The sequence below is a fragment of the Varroa jacobsoni genome, unplaced genomic scaffold, assembly GCF_002532875.2.
Source record: "Varroa jacobsoni isolate VJ856 unplaced genomic scaffold, vjacob_1.0 scaffold_289, whole genome shotgun sequence".
NCBI lineage: Eukaryota > Metazoa > Arthropoda > Arachnida > Mesostigmata > Varroidae > Varroa > Varroa jacobsoni.
In genome coordinates, this window is record NW_019213191.1 from 21,398 (window position 1) to 39,412 (window position 18,015).

At 38.1% G+C, this 18,015-nt stretch overlaps 2 protein-coding genes across 3 annotated transcripts; one reads left to right on the plus strand and one right to left on the minus strand.

Moving 5' to 3' along the window:
- The first annotated feature begins 2,818 nt into the window (after window positions 1-2,818).
- Window positions 2,819-8,466, plus strand: LOC111259041 (parafibromin). The gene is made up of 9 exons (XM_022830715.2): window positions 2,819-3,073; window positions 3,610-3,712; window positions 4,101-4,243; window positions 4,479-4,683; window positions 4,988-5,312; window positions 6,026-6,296; window positions 6,472-6,574; window positions 6,745-6,874; window positions 7,511-8,466. Exons 1-9 carry the CDS (start codon window positions 2,943-2,945, stop codon window positions 7,687-7,689), a joined length of 1,590 nt encoding a protein of 529 aa, XP_022686450.1. The 5' UTR covers window positions 2,819-2,942; the 3' UTR covers window positions 7,690-8,466.
- Window positions 7,683-12,028, minus strand: LOC111259042 (uncharacterized). Of its 2 annotated transcripts, XM_022830717.2 has the most exons (5): window positions 11,281-12,028; window positions 9,741-10,664; window positions 9,284-9,541; window positions 8,900-9,110; window positions 7,683-7,720 (listed from the first exon to the last, which is right to left on the minus strand). In XM_022830717.2, exons 1-4 carry the CDS (start codon window positions 11,462-11,464, stop codon window positions 8,905-8,907), a joined length of 1,572 nt encoding a protein of 523 aa, XP_022686452.1. In that variant the 5' UTR covers window positions 11,465-12,028; the 3' UTR covers window positions 7,683-7,720; window positions 8,900-8,904. The 2 variants fall into 2 exon arrangements, with proteins under 2 accessions (XP_022686452.1, XP_022686451.1); XM_022830716.2 differs by lacking the exon at window positions 7,683-7,720 and having other exon boundaries at window positions 8,720-9,110; window positions 11,281-12,026.
- Window positions 12,029-18,015: the final 5,987 nt, after the last annotated feature.

Below are 18,015 nucleotides of genomic sequence, written 5' to 3' on the forward strand. Positions count from 1 at the left end.
ATATATATATATAGCAATAAACATATGAGAGGCTTGTTAATATTCAACTGGCTGCTATTTGAATCGATGCATCTAGCTTACACTCATAAGCAGTTGTAGTTAATCACGCTAAATAGTAAGAGAAAGATAAAAAAAAAGATACAATAATACCTAATAGCGAAGTTTTTCTGACAGCTTTTAAAACCACGTGGTACAGGCTTTTGTAGAGGACAAAATGCTCATTGTCGCCTCGCTCAAGACAACTCGGTGGGCGAATGAGTGAAGTTGATAAGTTAAGGGTTGAAACCTTTGGCTTTTCAGTCACTGAATTCCTGAGAATTTATCGGATCACTATCTATAAATTCCCATTTATTTTCGCTGTCACATGCTGATGTTGCTCAACAATAAATGGTATGGTTATTCAATGTCACATATATTCTGGTTCGAATTTCTCTTTCTATCAGATAACACTTCTCGGAATTTTTTTAATTATCGTGCCTTTATTATACATTAGGCACTGACTCAATCATCGAAAGTTAAAATACATATATTGGCATAAATTTGGAATGTAATCATTAAACAACCAAATAATTAACGCATGCCTACTCTTTCAATCACATGAAATGAGGTATAAAAAAATAAGTTATTTTTTTAATAGCTTGGCAATGTAAATAGTGCGTAGTACATTTCGAAAACTTGTCGATGCCGTTGCTATCTGTTTCTTAATATGAACATAGAAACTGTCTTCTATATATTTTTAATGAAGTTTATGTCACGCAAACTTAGTTGTAATTGAATATTACAGGAGTAGATACAGATGAGTCCACTAAACAATCACGGGGTTGTATCAAGTCTAAGGATAAAAAAATATTAGTCTAGAGTGAATTCGGAGATTAAGGCCCTCTAAAGCTATTTACAATTTATGTTCGGTAAATGTTACAGGTTCTCCATTGTTTACATCGACCATAAGCCTTATGCTTATGCCTTATGTGCTGTATGCCAGTTGATTTCAAATCCATTTCGAAGTTTATGTAGAGTAAGCATCATCGGTTGTCATAATTTGCTTTTTTGGAGGTATCTTTTATAAGTCTTTTTGCATCTTTTATACAAGTTTATGCAAGTTTCATTGATGCGAACCGCGCAATAGATAATGCCAACTGCAACCACTGGAAGTGAATTTCTTTGCTAAGTACTTCACGCTAAAAAGATGGTTGTTCACGCTAAACGTGCAGTACAGATCGGTGTTTATTAAATGGTATAGCCATTTTTGTAGTTCAACTTGATAACACCTTATGAATCACATATTAGTATTTTTCACACTTTATCTTATCTAGCTCACTGTTACTAACACAACGTCTCTAACATCATATGCCAATAAAAAAATTTTATATACTAGCACTTTCTGAGTTTAGGCTTACAAACTGAAAAATTAAAGGCAATTACAAGTTTTCATTCTCACTTTCGTTCTACGATTCTCTTTAAAGCCCTTTCGTAATTTGTAAGTAGTTGAGCAAAAGCATGTTTTCTACAAAGCTGTTTAAAAGCCAAGTATGTTGCTCATTCTGCATGCGCTGCTTAGCAAATATCTAGGTTATTACTATGCCTTTACGGTTGATGGACCTCGGGTTCGGGGCACTGTACATCCAACTCAATTGACGTCGAGGACAGGATGTTTATTTGGCGAGTCGACTGTAACATATTTCTACAGCCGTGCGAAATAAAACTTTTGACAGCAGCATCATTACCTTAGATCTGAGGACATGAACCATCCTAAGGTAATTTCGTTCTATTGAATCTAAAATCATTATCAGCAGTATTTTGAAACGTTCCAAATTCACCACTGTAATTCTGATGTGTGCACATGTGATTCAAGCACAAATTTATTTTTATGGCGGTGTTTTTCCTTGGTTGTTCTATTTAAGCCCAAAAAACGAATGCTACTGGTTCGTGTTTCGCTTTCTATAGCTTAGCAGTTCTTAACTTCGGCTCCACAGAATCTGTGCTTATAACCTTATATCTACCTTTACCTTCTCTCACTCTCTCGCTACATATATACTACTCAGCATACGTCATATATGTATATATATGGCGTATGCGGAATAAAAGAATTTTGAACTTTCTATTTTGAAATCAAAATAAAATCGTCGCGAGTGACCCGGATGCTTCATGCGCATTTTCCAGATGCGCAGTCTATGGTATGCTTTTTGCAAAATAAAACGAGAATCGTAAATCTACTTAAATACAAATGTCTTTTCTTTAAAGCTAAGTAGCTCTTAGTTGCAGTTAACACTCACTATGTAATTGAAATGCTCTCAGCGAAAACACTGTTAAAGTGTCGGGTTAAAGGTTATGTATTCTATTGTAATTATTATCAAATGTAGCATACATTTCGAGCAACAGGTGCGGTATTTCCAAAGTAATAGCTAGCCTTTAATCTTTTGATCATGCACCCTCAAGTTATACCGTAAATGATTTGCAGGTGGTTGCTATTGAACGCTAAGATAGTCTAACTCCTGAAAAAAATCGTACTTTCCTACTTAAACTCAAGTTATAGCAACATCTTTCTAGTTTTATCCTAGATATAAACAGAGCTTAGCCTCTATGCTTCGCATTTAGCATCCGATATTACCGCTAGTCATTTTATCAAACGGCTGCCTCCTCACACAAAACCTAATGTGTCTATGCAGGGTTCAAACATGGACCACATCGTGTTATCTAATACTACCACGCAAATACGTTAACCATGAACTTATCACGGGGTAGTTCTCTGTATCGAAGGCTTAAGGCTTCTATGGTTCATCCCTCTGATTGTGTCGTCTGCTACTAAGGAGATGTTTTGTTAGTTTCACTCGCTCAGTTCCCTTGCGAGTAACGGAGTGCCATTTCGGATCCTGCAAAGGGTTTTGTTGCAAAGGGTGTTGAGTTGTTGATAAAGTAAACGTGAACAAACAACTGTAATTATAATGGCGGATCCATTAACTTTACTTCGGCAATATAACGTAAGCAACAAACTCATTCACGAGGAGGATGGCAAAATCATTTTTGGCGAATACGCTTGGCCAAAAAATGTTAAAACAAATTATGTCATATACGGGTAAGTTGTGTTTCATTTACAATGAAAAAAAACTTGAGTGTCTCCATAGATTTAATAGTTCTGAATGGCAGGAATGGTAGAATATAACAGTAATTGACTCATAAGAAAATTGAACGTACGTAGAGATAGAAAAAATTGTTCAGATGACATAGAAGTGAATTCAAGAAAATTGTATGCACAAATTGGTTAAAATAAGCTGATGTAAGTTATTCACAAAATTCCGCTCTGTTAATCGCATTTAATAGCATCTTATTTGCTATATCGTTGTTATTCTTACTGATGTCTAATAATAGAGAGCAATTTGTCCTTTATCTGCCTTTTATTGTTTGGGGTCACAAGACGATATTATGTACGGTGATTTTTTGAAGATAGTACTGTTATAGGGTTTCGATAATGACCTGAACGACAAAAATTAGTTTTAGCAATTTTATAATTAAAGTTTTCCTTCACATGAGAATCAGCAAGTCGTATGTAGACTGACTCCGTCGTTCATAGTACAACCATCGATGCTTGTTACCTTTTTGGTGTTATTACAGAACGGCTAAAGACGGCGCGAAGGAATACTACACTCTGGACACTTTACTACATTTTTTAAAGAATGTTTCATTAAATCACGCCAATTATGTGCGGCAAACTGCGGTAAGTGAATGTAACAATAATTATGTATTTAAATAATAGATTCCTTTGGTTTATCAGAGCGTTAAGACAGATGAAAACCTCTATTAAAACTCGACAAACATCTATATAAAGTGCTGTTATGTAGATTTCGAACATGGTACTTACCAGAGCAAAATGTATTCGTGTGTTACTTGTACAAACATAATCCTGTTCATTTTTATACGTTGTAAAACGGAATATCTTGACTGGCTATATAAAGCTATTCATTTTTTCAAGGAAACCTGATCGCTATTGAGCTTCTACCTAGTGGCGCCTGCTTTGCGATAGATACGATCCTGCAGCATACCTGAACTCACATTCGCATTCTTTGCTTTATATCGATAAATTAGTTTTTCATGTTTTATCGTAGAATGCTGGTGTTAGCGTCGTGCGTCGGCCGGACCGAAAAGATATTCTGCAGTACCTCAATGGAGAAACTCAGACTTCGGCCAGTATCGACAAGTCAGCACCTCCAGTCGTACCGATCACTCTTAAAAGATCGGCTGATACTAGGTTGGTGAAATGAGAAAACATTCAGAATTAATAAACAAAATACTTTTGCTCAGGAAGAGTGACAAAGTAATGACTTTAATTTTAAATGTTTCGTTTTCACTAATAAGTAAATTAAATCATCACATAATGAATTACGCCTTGTATGAATATTTCGTCTTTAATTTTTATTCGTGTTGCATTATTCTCATTATTCTTAGCGTTGAATATCAATGTGGTTCTATTTGGTTGCTTTCAGAGGCCAAGATGGAACCAAACGTCCACGTATGGAAGCTACTGAAGTACAAAAAGCAAAAGAACAATTTCAAGCTCGTCTGGATGCATCCAAAGAGGATGCAATCACAACCGAGAACATCTCATCGCTGTCAGATAAACTTTCAGTCGAAAAAATTGCTGCTATTAAAGCTAAACGTTTGGCTAAAAAGAAAAATACAATTAAAATCGTGAGTAGGTATTTATTGTAAACGGGGTTTATCTTGTGTAGATTTTTTCGTTGACAATTTGTTACAAGGTGACCATTCTATCTATTGGTATAAAAACTTTGTTCGACTAAACGGTCATCAAGTTAAACCACACTATATTTTTGTATATAATTAGGTTGTTTTATACAACCTAATTATATACAAAAATATTAAAGATTAAGTATAGCAGCCAGTCTATAAGACTGGCTGCTATACTTAATCTTAACATGTTTCAACCATATTTTTTGCTTTAACAATGGCTACTGTATATTCTCTGACAATGTAGGGCGATGATGATCTCGAGCCAATTTCATCCGAGCTCCAGCACATGCTTGATTATGAGAAAGAGCATACGACGGTGATCTTATCTCGGGAACGGGTGTGGCGGAACCGAATTACGATTCTACAGGCAAATGGAAAAAACTTTGCCAAGACCATTTTCCCCATCCTGCAGTCGATCGCTGCTCGGGCACATGGAGGAGGACATCAGCCAACGAAAAGACCACTGTTGCCTCAGGCAACGCCGCAAAGCGTGACAGCTGTACGGCAAATTCCACCTCAACCAACAACCTACAGCAGATACGATCAGGAGCGATTTGAGAAAAGAAAAGGTAGGCCGATTCTGTTTATTTAGGCATATTTTATTGAAAAAAAAGTTGAAGACGTGAAAACTAACAAGTGGACCAATGTCCTCTCCCCCTTTGTTGAAGCTGGGAAATACATATGCTACCGATTTCTAGTAATCTTTCTTTCTTTAGATTTATTTATTTGGCCACAAAGTCATTATTTCTTCCTAATGGTGAGCTGAGGCAGTGATCAGTCCCACTAAAAACACTAATAGTTTTTTTTAAAACCTCGCGTTTTTTTATATGTAACAATGGTAATATTCGTACTGCAATAATTTAAATAAACGGATATTTATGCATAAGGCGTACCTTGAAGTTTTGGTAGTTAGGGACAACAGCTAATAGATTTAATGGTGTCAATGGTACCAACTAAAATATAGCAGAACATAAACGTAAACTATATGCAAGATTTGCACGCGCTGAAGAAGATCGTTTTTTGCTTCACGAAGTTTCAAAGTCCTTTTAAATAATTTTGGTTTTGCAACATGAATATGTTATGGAAGGTTATTATACCTATGCACCGCGCTAATTAAACACATAAGTAATCTGATTTAACAGCATATGCATCATTTCGACTCTATTTTTCTTAGAACTTCGGGTCTGAAGCAATGATGAACCTTACTGAAGAGTACCCTAAAAAAGTGATCGTTATAATTGTTCTCGCTCAACGACTGGTTTTTTTTTATTTGTGTTTTCAGAAACGGAAGGATTCCAGATCGATACGATGGGATCGTATCACGGAATGACCCTGAAATCAGTGACAGAGGGGTCACGTCCTCAGCGTCCCTCGATGGCTCCGGTCAATTTATCGCCGAGAGCTCCACCTGGTAGCCGCAATAGCATCGGCGGAGGAGTCTCTCCTGGTGTACCCCAGAAACGGGTTTCTCGCACCCCCATAATCATTATTCCTGCTGCCACCACCTCCCTCATAACAATGTTCAACGCAAAGGACATCCTCGAGGATCTTAAGTGAGTGACACGTACTTCCCTAAGACTTGTTGTTATCGATTTAGTAAGCCTAATTAAAATTATTTATTTGTATATTCTGAAAGTTATACATCAGAAAACAGCAGAAAATAGTCATGAAATAGAAATGGTCATGCCGATAGAAAAACTGTTTAATGGTGTACTCTTTCTCACACAGATTCATCAGCTCAGATGAAAAACGTAAAGCCGGGGTTAGAAGAGAGCAGGCGGTCATTATTCAGCACAGGAGAGTCGGTTCAACGTTAACACAGCCATACAAGGTAAATGTGTCCTGGGACCGTCATTTATTAACTTATATGCTGTAAATACGAGCTGCCTGTTCAACTAAGTTGAAGTTCAGAGCATAAACAATGCCGTATTAATTTCAATCATGGGCTTCATACAGCGAAGAAAACTAGGAAATAAAAGCACCATAATGTTTTTTTCTCAGGTGATAGACGACCCGCGACACCTGCGACCAGAAGATTGGGACCGCGTCGCAGCTGTGTTTGTACAGGGCCCCACCTGGCAGTTCAAAGGATGGCCGTGGGGTGGAAATCCCGTTGAAATCTTTGCACGCAGTAAGTTTAGCCTGCCATTCTTTTGATCTTAAACGAATTCGTTGTGTTTAAAAAAAGTATATATCTGCTTATCTGCCCTAACGAGTCAAAGACACAAGTTTTTAGGAAATCGTGTCGAAACCTTCATGTGCAGTAAGTTTAGCCTACTGCATACAATAATGTTCAGTAGTTCATAGTTAATTTGCACTCAAGGTTCACGTTCATCCTTATGTTGACTTTGATATTAATTTCAACTAGTCTCTTTACGCATCTGATTCATGGTCATTGGTTCTATGGTGTCTTGGTATTTATTTTTATGTTCTATCTGTTTCGACATTGAGCTCCTTAAGTAGCAATACATTTTTCTGTTGTAAAATTCTGCATTCGAATTTTTTTAGCAATAATTAGTTTTTAAGTGTTATGATACGTATCTTCACTGTCATCGTTAAAATGCAATGGTAAAGAATACGGCAAAAGACGAGGCAAAAAAAGTGCTTTTTAGTTACGAAGGCTGAAGAGATACTAGTGTTGTTTGTATTGGTCTTTCTATGGGTATATTTCGATTAAGTTTTTCGATTTAATAACCGCCTTAAGTACTTATCTTGTTATTAGCTAATATGTGTTCGTGGTATTCACCTCTTTTCTTATGAATTTCAGTTCGAGCGTTCCACATGAAATGGGATGAAGAGGCGCTGGACTCAAATGTCGAGAAATGGTCTGTGACCGTTATTCAGCTCTCGAAGTACAAACGTCACCTTGATCGGGCCAATCTCCTTCATTTCTGGGAGATACTCGGCAGAAATTCACAGGGTGGAAATCCAGCCCTTCGACGATAGTCTGCATATACATCTGCATATACACAGCATTCTGTAAATAAACATAGGTGCATAAATCAATAAATGCACATTGCATAATAAAAGTCGGCATTGTGCATACACATTGATCGAAATTTGTAAATATCCTAATTGCACTAGTGGCAAGCACCGGTAGCAATTCGCGATGATAGAAATTAATTTATCATTTGAATACATATATTAGTCGCTGGACACGCTTAGATCCGGTCGCACCAACATAAAATGTTCAATGATATCGTATGCTATATCTATGCCGATTCTAATCGTAGAATCTTTGTATGAATAACGTATGCCTTCCTTGGTTGTTATGAGTCAAATAAATGCTCTACCGAACCACACCACACCTACGCATTGCTGTTTCGATATAGTCTTGCGGTATTCCTGCAGCGGTTCAAGCCAGATTATCAGGCGTGTTTTGACCGTTAGCAAAGGTAACCGGTAACGTTTTGCGCGCGGAAAAGATCTATGACACCAAATACAAGCTTCATACGCTCATCCCTACTAACAATAAGGTGTCAACGAGGCGGGGGAAAAACAATATATTTGTTTGAAATTTTTAACTACAGCATTTTGAATACATTTTGAACTAAGATTCAAAATGTTTTCTTATATTTTTCACCATGAATGCTTGCATGAAATAATTGTACAAAAATTATACTGTAATTTCACAAACATTAATAGTACTATCAATGTTTGTGAATCTACAAATTGCCAATCTGTATGTATATGATAGTACGTAATAAATATTTTAAATGGTTATTGTTTACGTATTCATTTGGTAGAACTTTTTAGGCTATTGCACGTAATTTTAGACCTCGCAGAAAGCCCAGGATACTACTATGCACGCCTACAAGTTAACTACATAAATTTTCATCCGTAACTTTCTGTATTTGCATAAAGAATTACATTTTAATTTTAAAATTGAGTATATTTGCGAATTACTGTAATGTATTGTTCACTACTTGTTGTTGTTCACTACATCGTACAAATTTCTTTTCAAAAAGAAGAAATCTTGAACAATGCAAACAACACGTTACCGTTTATTTACCATATACAAAGCAACATCAACCTATTTGGAAACAGAAACATCTCAGGTTCTAATTACAGAAGCACCACATATATACATTGCCATGTAATTCGCTTCTTAGTTAGACAATGCAATAATCTCTGGCTGAAAATTCCCGATTGCTACCTGTTCTAAAATGAACCGCGATGAGCGCCTTTTTTGAGTGACTTCCTTTGCAAGCCCTGGCCCCCATTAGCTAATCGTTGGACTATCTGATGCTGAACTCCTGCGTTCGTTTTGCGTTGAAATAGGCGCAAAGTAAGCTGTTCTGCCTGCTCGGCCCAGGCATCGATGAAGTGCTGAGGATCTACGTTCGTCTGGAACACTTCCGAACCCTCTTTGAACCACACCCGTAAAAGGGAATACTATTTTAGCGACTATATATTTATATATATTTTAGGTTTTAAGTTAATGCTAGGCCATTATAAACTGTTGGTTTGTATTTAGCGTAAACAGTATTTTCTAATTTAAACTGTTATATAAATTATACGAGATCGTTAGGCTGCTTACCGTTTAAGCGCTCGTCTCCCGGCAGAAAAAAGAAACTTTTTAGGGTTCCACTCTTTAACGGTTGTACAGAATCATCATTTGCTCTGTAACGCATTTCCTCCCAACTTTTCTGGTGAACTTTACGTTTGTCTTCAATTCGCCGCCAGTAATCATCTCCAAACCGTTCCTCGGTGTGGCTTTCGTTACGCGAATCTCGTCGCATTCGTCTTGGAAAATTATCATTTTCATTGTCATCGTCGGATGAAGACATCTCCTCGACTGCAATTCGAATCGACCCATAATTAAACAAATTTTCATTGATTTACTATTAACTCAGTCTACCCTTTGCTTTGTTAATGTCATTTATACAGTATATGTTGATAAATCCTTTCTCATAACCCAATAATCAATAATGGTCTTTTAACATTTCCAATATAGTTTAATTAAATAGCACCAATGAACTAGCGCTGAAATGTACCTTTAAGCTGATCAGCAAAGAGTGATGAAAGCGTGAACCCCTGATTTTCTTTTTGATCAAAAAGCTTTTTGAGGTTGTCTTCAGAAATTGGATCATCTTCACGTTCCCAATTGGCTGGATATGTGCCCTCACTACTTTTGCCGTCTTCGTCTAGATTAGGCATCTCGTCATCATCCTGTTTACCGATATCGTCCGCAGCGTCAATCTCTTCGAAAAGATCGTCCCTTCGCGACTCGAACGTGTCCGTCTTGTCACCCTTAACGTCGTCTTTTAGTGAATGACTTTCCAGTCTTCTATTATCTCTTTGCCCGTTGAACCGTTGATTGCTTCGTTGCTGCCTATTTAAGCTACTATCCCAGTTCATTTGAGCAGTAGATGTGCCACCAAATTCCTGTCTTTCCCAAGTCTGACGTTCGCGTCCCTCACTCTTTTTTTGGCGGACATCTTCTCTATTGTTTACCTTCCGATGTATGTTCCTCTCGTCGCTATCGTGGTTATCTGATTTTTTGCCTTTCCAATATTTTCGCTTTATTTTCCAATTTTGGTTATGTCGATCATGTTCCTGGGAAAATTTGCGCGTTTTGTGACATGAATGATGGCCGTCGAATCCTTGGTCATTGCCAGAACCTCTCTTTTTATCATTAGGGTGCTCATTCGTTTTGTCAACTTCCATATAATGATCTTCAGACTCATATTCACCACAGTTCTTTTGAGAGGTTTGGCTCTCTGCCTCAGGTTTGTAATCGGTTTTTTCGTTTCGGTATTGCCCAAAAGAACCATACGATGATGCACCTTTGGTGAATGTTTCTGTCTGAATTTTTCTTTCGAAAATCTCTTTTTGAGTTTTTTGCAGGTAACTCTCTTTAGCTGGTTGCACTTTTAGACATCCTCCTTTCCATTCTAAATTATTACATTGGTGTACACCTAGAAAACGTAACGTATCATCATCAGAGATCTCGCCGATTTCATCTATCCAGGTTTCGAATCGTAAATGTAATTAATAGAATCATAGCAAGCATTAACTGTTATACCGCAACTTTGGATAATTCATTTCAGGTATTGCCTCATTCCCTTTATTATAAAAACAGCAGTCATAATACGCATCTCTAAATTATATCTCACATAAATTTTGAACAAAAGACATTACAATGCTACACGCTGCATTCTTTACCATGAGAATTACTGAGATGCCGCCAGAACACGATTATTTCTTACAGATGGTTATCTGTTTGCAAGAAATAACCGTTACACTGCGTTTGTTGTAGATCACAAGCTTTAAAAAAGTTTTAGGGTGAACTGTCCGAAGCCTTTATATCAAGATAATCAAAAAAAAATGAAGAAACGTAGTTTTGCCATACACTCAGAAAGCTACAATAAAATTGGAACTAGTGATAATTACATTAATATATAATATAAAAGATACAAAGATACATACGCTCCTACAATAAACAAATGAAAATTCATTTTTATTTTATTTAACCTTACGTGTTATCAGCTAGCGAGGATAAACGGTAGTTATTAATATAGGTATTGTACTCACAGTTGTCAATGGACTTAGAATCTGCTTCAATATCAATATACGCAAAATATCGCCGATTTCCATAGTTTTCTTTACAGCGGATCTCAACGCTTTTTACACTGCCAAATTCGCCAAATTTGGCCTTGATATCATTTTCCAGAGTCGATTCCGAAATTCCTCCAATATACAAGCGACGCGTATCCATTTTATATTAGTTATTTTATACTACTTTCACGTACTGTCTTGTCTTCGAGTAAAAATTTACTTCAGTACTTTTCCTATTGTGTTAGTGTTATGGCATAAGTATAACAAGCACTAGCCGCGCGCGTCAAACAACTTTACTTGGCTTATTCACACGATTATTGCATGTACATATTCTATCAAGCACAAGTTGCATAATGCAAGTTTCGTAACACCAATTAGCAACTGCTCCGTTACTGTTATGTTTTTCAGACCTGAAGATTATAACGCATTATTATTCCTTTGTACGACCAAAGGACATGTTTGTCGAGAGATTTTTTAGGTCTTCCGGCACGTGCGCTGTGAGGATCTAATGCGTACAGCCTCGTTTTGTAAACATTACCTTCTATGAATGAGTTTGAATGAGACTAGGAATTATTTTTAGTCTCACTTAAAAGAGTCTTAATGTTGTGGAAGGACAAAACATTGTTTTGCAACTGACGAAAGTGGTTCCTAAGTTTGTATCATATGCAAACAATTACAATAGCAAATAATCTCAACGTAACAAAAAAAGGTAAAGCTACATTTTCTGCAGTTGAAAGATCTCCTCTTTCAATTCATCTGTTCACTTAGTTTGTAAACAAATTTTCGCGCTCAAATTCGAATAAGTGTGAGTTTACCAGACTACTACCATATTAAGTTGGTCTTCCCAGAGCTCTTCTATAGCTCGTGATGGACTAACGTAGGAAATTAACATATCAATATATCAGAGAATAAATTCAGTGCAAGTCTAAAGCGTAGTAATATATTCTATTCTATTAGTCTGCCATGACTCTTTCCTAGCAGCGGTCAATTTGAGAGAAACAGTTTCGAAGGGAGGCACCTGCGCTAACGCGATTATGGAAAAGTTCCTTGCAAAATTTTTTGGCATTCATCAGAAACAACGTTACGCATGTGAAACTTAGGTTCTTAGGTCGTGTGAAAGAAAAAGTGGAAAGATTCTAGACAATTTCCTAATAAACATTAAAAAACCTTCATTAAATATTTATTTTCCTTCTTAGAGTTGACAACATATCTGATCAAAGAATATTTTTATACGACCTACATAAAGCCAGGAACTTCCCTTAATAAAAACAGTGCACTAAATATTGAGCAGTATATTCTGGACTGCCAATCTATTTTTAATTTTTAACCAGTCTACTTCATTCTAAAATATGTATATAATAATTGATTAGTATTCGTATTTTTCTATAATTATATTTACCCTTTTCTGGATTTTTGTATTTCCCATTATACTTCACCGTTCGGTCCACTTTTGTTGTTCTGAGAAAATTAACTATTAGGAATGTTTCATATTCATACATTACCTTATTTGGTATGTGTGTAATGTCGGCATCTCTTTTTTCCTCTTTTATTTTTAATTAAGCTGTAAAGAAGCTGTATTCACTTTTTTAGCATTGCTCTTTTAAGCAGCGACTAAATTTCACTTTGGTTTAAATTTTTTTTTGTGTTACCCTATAATCTTAATTGATCCATAACAAATTTATTTAGCCCCGGTTAAAAGTGGATAGCTACCGCTTTAAGCTCGCGAGTTCTTGGAACGCATTTACCTCTCACAGCAAATTCCTTTATGAATCAAGTGCTCACGTACAAGAATAATAACATTGATTTGTGTGTTCTACTACTACAAACGTGATTATTATAATCAAAATTGAATAAATAAAATTTGATTTGATTATTACAGATATCGCAGGGAACACCATACGTCGCTGAAATGAAATCGAAAGCCAGCACGGTATCTATCTTGTGAATTAAAGCAATGATTAATCGACACCAAAGCTTTTTATGCAGCGAAAGATCAAGGCTGCCTAAGGAAGGAGGCCAAATGTTTCTCGTTTTATGTTCAGTATTGCACTAAGTCTTGCTTCAGCAGCTAGCCCCCGGCACGAGATAAAGTGTGTTCACTTTTTTCTCATTTCATTTCTTTTTTTTTTTCTTATTTCAAACTTTTTATTCTTTATAATGTTAGTGCTTAACCAGGTTTCACGCTAAAGGTATTTGTCTAGTATCCTATGTCTTGTACCCAAATTCCTGCCCAGAATAAGCAAAAGCTTGGCCCTACGATTTTTGGTAACTTTTTCATTTGAGCGTTTGGTTTCCCTCGAAAATTCTTCTTGCGATTCTCTATACTCCTGCCGAACTCGGCATTTTTTCAATAATGCTTTTAATCGACGGTGTTCTCAACGGCGTCTCCGTGTGCTTTACTGGTTTCTCGCAGAGTCACTACGGCGCGGGAGGGTTTGATATACTCCGCCTGACTCCTTAGCAGTTCACAGGATGTAGAGGTCTACTTTTTCTAGCCTTGTATGTATGGAGCTACCTGTTATCGGCCAGCACCGAGTCATACGATAGAGCACCTTTTCGTTAGATAGCCGTGTCTAACTGACCTTATCTGAAACGAAAAAATCAGTCCAAAAGCTAAACAGTTCCTGGTGGCTGTCCTTAGGCCATTCAGTCTATTACTTTTGCAGAGCGCCTTTTGCCATAGTAAATTCGTCATTAAGTACGCATTTTGTTGTTTTATTCGTTTGCAGATTCCACGGTATTATTTCGAATAGCATTAAAGCAGTCTCTCTTAGTACAGACTTGTACATCTGAGCCGTACTGATGGCTCTTTTCCACTCAACTGACCTGAAACTGTATTAGCTCTACTGCCGAAGGCTATATCAGCCCGGAGCGACGACCCGTAGAGTGCAATCGACTTTGATCGACGTCAGAAAGGCATGTCTTCTTCTTCTATATGTTTTTTTTTTACTCCCTGAATAGATGATGTACTGATATGGTTAACTGCCTGTTCCGCTGTGAGTCCGGTGTACAATATGATTCCCATTTATTCCGCCGTTCTCCGGATATCTATCCTCGCTATCCCAAGAGTGAGTTCAAGATTGTTACATTTCTCTCTGCCTGTGAGATAATGGAATGCTGTGTTCTTTTCCGGAGTAGCTAGATATAGCACTCTTTCGTTCAAGCGTATGTCCAGACTAAGTGCCCTATTGCGTTTTCTTTCAAGTTCACTTTCTCCTCTCGCGGAATTTAGGAGAATCAGGCGATATAATCAACACTGACCGAAGAGTCAGGGGTTTCAGGACATCGTCATATACTAGGTTTCAGAAAATCAAGCCTATCACGGAGCTCTGGGGAGCTATGGCCTGGCTTGCAGTGCCCTCTCGTTCCAACATGGCGAAATAGTCCTTTAAAAGTGCGGTGAGATATTTTTTCTTTTTAGAATTTTTATTGCCACGTCTCGGTTCATTAAGTTAAAGGCGTTTTTGCTTTCAGAGTCATTGAACGTTCGAGATGCACTGTTTTAAAACTCCTCTGATTGCATCTGTCGTGGATTTATTATGGAACCCGTACTGGTCAATTTGTATCTGTGGAGGTTTCCTGGTTGTCTGTTGACTAAAGAGGCGTATGACCACTTCTTAGCACCATGTCTTCTAGAAGATAGTGTTTTTTGTACAGGCTTTTTATCATCACTTTGTTCCGGCAACGTCGGCACATCCCCTTTACGTCTTCTAAAAGTTACTTCCATTTCTCCGCCTTTTTTTGCTTAATGAAAGTTTTCAATCGCTAGTAGCTCGGCTTTAGCTCTTCCTCGCACAGTTCCTTCTTCGTTCACGTTTCATCTGTGTCTCGGTTGTTTTAATCTCTGTGACAGGGTCGCGCTTTATTGTGCCTGTCTTGAGCTGCAAAAACAAGCGGGCACCTTGCCGTCATTGACAACTATAAGATATTTCTCTACAGGCTACAGGTTCTGTATTAGTGTTTTTTTCTGAGGTACGGTTACTGCACCAGTTTACTCTAATAGTTTCTCTTAAAAGTGGCTTTTTATCTTCTCCTAATGTTTCCATATTCGTTCGTATTTCTTCTAGAAAAGGGCGAAATGTTTGTCTGTTTACTGAGAAGTAACTGGTATGGGAGATTGCCAGTTCGTTAATCTCAATCCATGAGAGGTTTTCGTGGCTACCGTTTTTCCTGACAGGCTGTTTCCTCTCTATTGTATTTTATCTTTTTGATCGTTACTTAGCCGAGTAGGTCCTTAGCTTTTGCCTTGATCGATTCGCCAACAGATATATAACGTATGTAACCCTTGTCCTACTTTTTCAAGCGTGTCGTGGACTACTCCGCAGTAGTTAATATTTTCCTGCAGGACTTTGATCATACTGCCTTACTATAGCGTCCCGTCATTATATGGCCATCATCGTCAATATTAACTTCATTGTTTTTTCTTGTACGTCCGTCATTAGTTTCGGCAACTGATGCTGGTTAACTTCTGTGAGGTTCCTCTTGCTCTCCGTAAACGGTTGGGGGACACTCCCCCTTTTTCCATGACTCATCTACTTTTTCGCGGTATTGTGAGCGTGCCACAGAGGTTGCGGGGTGCTCGTCGTCTGACACACGTTTCGCCTCCTTAGTATATACCCTACATTGTCATATATATAACATCACTTCTTTGATACTCCTTTGTATTCTGTCACTAAATGTACGACTTTTTGACAGCTAAATAATATGAACAGCTGTATCGATTCGTTCAGGGGCACTTAATACTGCCTAGTAATTGGTTTCTAAAGCTAGCAGTCGCCTGGTTCCCGCTGCTGGTTCTCACATTAGACCTGTATTGTATTTTCCTAATTTAAGCAGCATCAAGAAAAAAGTAGATATCTCGGAAGACTGTTCTCCGATGGCTGCTTCGCCTCTCTGACGTTTACATCTATTCTTTCCACCTTCTTAATGGTATCTGCGAGGTCTTTAACCCCAATTTGTTTTACTTTATTTGGTTAGTAGATCGCCGACGTGTATCGTTTCCAAAAAGCAAATTTTAACTTCTGCATTCCCAGATTTTGCCCGAGTCCTGATTTCGTTAACGGTTCCTTAGGGCGTTTGACCCTCTGCAATTCGGAATCCGCCGAAGCCTCTAAGGCTTCCGTCTTCATATGTCAACTCGATATCCATACTCGCGTTTCACCTCTTATGTTCTCGAGCTACGTGTGGCAGTTCGGTTTCCCTTAACATCCTTACGGCGTCTCTGCTGCTGACGACTGTTAGCTTCCCAAGATCTCATCCCACTGCAACCGGAAAAAACAGATATTGACAGCTTAAGTGGTGACCTTGTCGCCCTCTGAGTTTCGGGTGATCAGCGGAGCTCTAACCCTTTTTGTCCCAAGGATGCCCCTGGGGTATGCTGCGCTTGTTTGGAGAGTTTTTCTGGTTCTTCTTCCCATAATAATTGTTTGAGATCGTCCATGTTTTGAGTATTTTGTAAATAATGCTTGATATCGGCTACATGTCTAGCCTCCTTGGCTTCTGCTTGTCCTTGTAACTTTATTTATGCCTGTGGCCTTGTATGCTGTTTTGATATTTTTCTGTGGTCGTGTTCCTCCTCACTGTATTTGTTTGTTCGTTCTCTTGTTGCAACTTAGGTTCATCGCTATCTTCCTGCAAACGGTTTTATTTTCTTTCTAGGCTTTTACCGCCTTTCCTTTGGCCTTGCGTCTTCTCGTGAGCGCTGCTCCTCCTTCCACCCTTTTTTCGAGGTTACAAAACAGCCAGTTCAAGAACCGTTAAAACAGTTTTAGTACCTATTTGTTTAGAAGAACCTAGTTTTGATATTAATTTTCGATATTCGAGTTTCTTCGTGAGTCTCTCTTTCAGATACCTTAGCGATTCTACAGTAACCTTCCTGAAGACGTCGGTGTAATCTGTCGCCAGGTTATTTATTTAGACAGCACCCTTTGTTTTTCTTCAAACTTTCTTCTTAAACAACTAGCCCAGGTGGGAAAGCATTCGTTCTAACACTTATGGATAGTCGGGTGACCCATCCGCCGCTCCTTTCCTATTGTACGCCGCAGGGCCTCCTGTAGACTCTTTGTCTTTCAAACACACTGAAATCACCACTTCGGGTTCCATTGATTTCGCCAAGTGCCTTCTCATTCCTTTTTTCAAAGAGATCCGTCATCCCATCAAAAAGCCTATCCTGTCTCTTCCGTGTCAGTTTTCCATTCGGTGTGTTGGCATTTGTATTGCCGATCTTGCTATTTCAAACACCCGCCATGTCGATGTACAGTTTAAATTAGCGCGCGAGAAAAGCGGTATCCGCTGCTCGGCCGCCCGGTCCATGTATTGATACAGAGGCGAGCGGCTCTGATCAACTATATGAGCCGTGTGGCCAGATTTTAGCCGCAGAAAGCTCGACTATATATAGTAGTTTACCCAAAACACACCTCAAAATACTCCCGAGACTCAATAGTACTGTTATAAAACTTTTTAAAGGCGATTTGGTCACAGGTTTTTTGAGCGGTCTCTACATCCACCTCTGGAGTGCCCGGTCGAGAGTATATACTATAGACGTATCACGGGCTGTATCCTCATTTCTCGTCTTCGTTCAGCACGCAGTCATATACACTTTAATAATCCGCTCTGAACCATTGAACTACAATGACTTCAGCAGTATCTTTTTGGGATTCTCACTTATTATCGAAAGATTTTGACGATTTCTAGGAACACGAATAAAATAAG

Excerpts from the sequence above, each read along its gene's own strand:
- LOC111259041 (XM_022830715.2), top strand. The coding sequence starts at position 2,943 with ATGGCGGATCCATTAACTTTACTTCGGCAATATAACGTAAGCAACAAA. Across the intron at positions 3,074-3,609 it reads ACAAATTATGTCATATACGG|AACGGCTAAAGACGGCGCGA; the intron begins GTAAGTTGTGTT and ends GTGTTATTACAG. Across the intron at positions 6,297-6,471 it reads GACATCCTCGAGGATCTTAA|ATTCATCAGCTCAGATGAAA; the intron begins GTGAGTGACACG and ends TTTCTCACACAG.
- LOC111259042 (XM_022830717.2), bottom strand. The coding sequence starts at position 11,464 with ATGGATACGCGTCGCTTGTATATTGGAGGAATTTCGGAATCGACTCTG. Across the intron at positions 10,665-11,280 it reads TTCTAAGTCCATTGACAACT|GTGTACACCAATGTAATAAT; the intron begins GTGAGTACAATA and ends TACGTTTTCTAG. Across the intron at positions 9,542-9,740 it reads CTTTGCTGATCAGCTTAAAG|TCGAGGAGATGTCTTCATCC; the intron begins GTACATTTCAGC and ends TTCGAATTGCAG.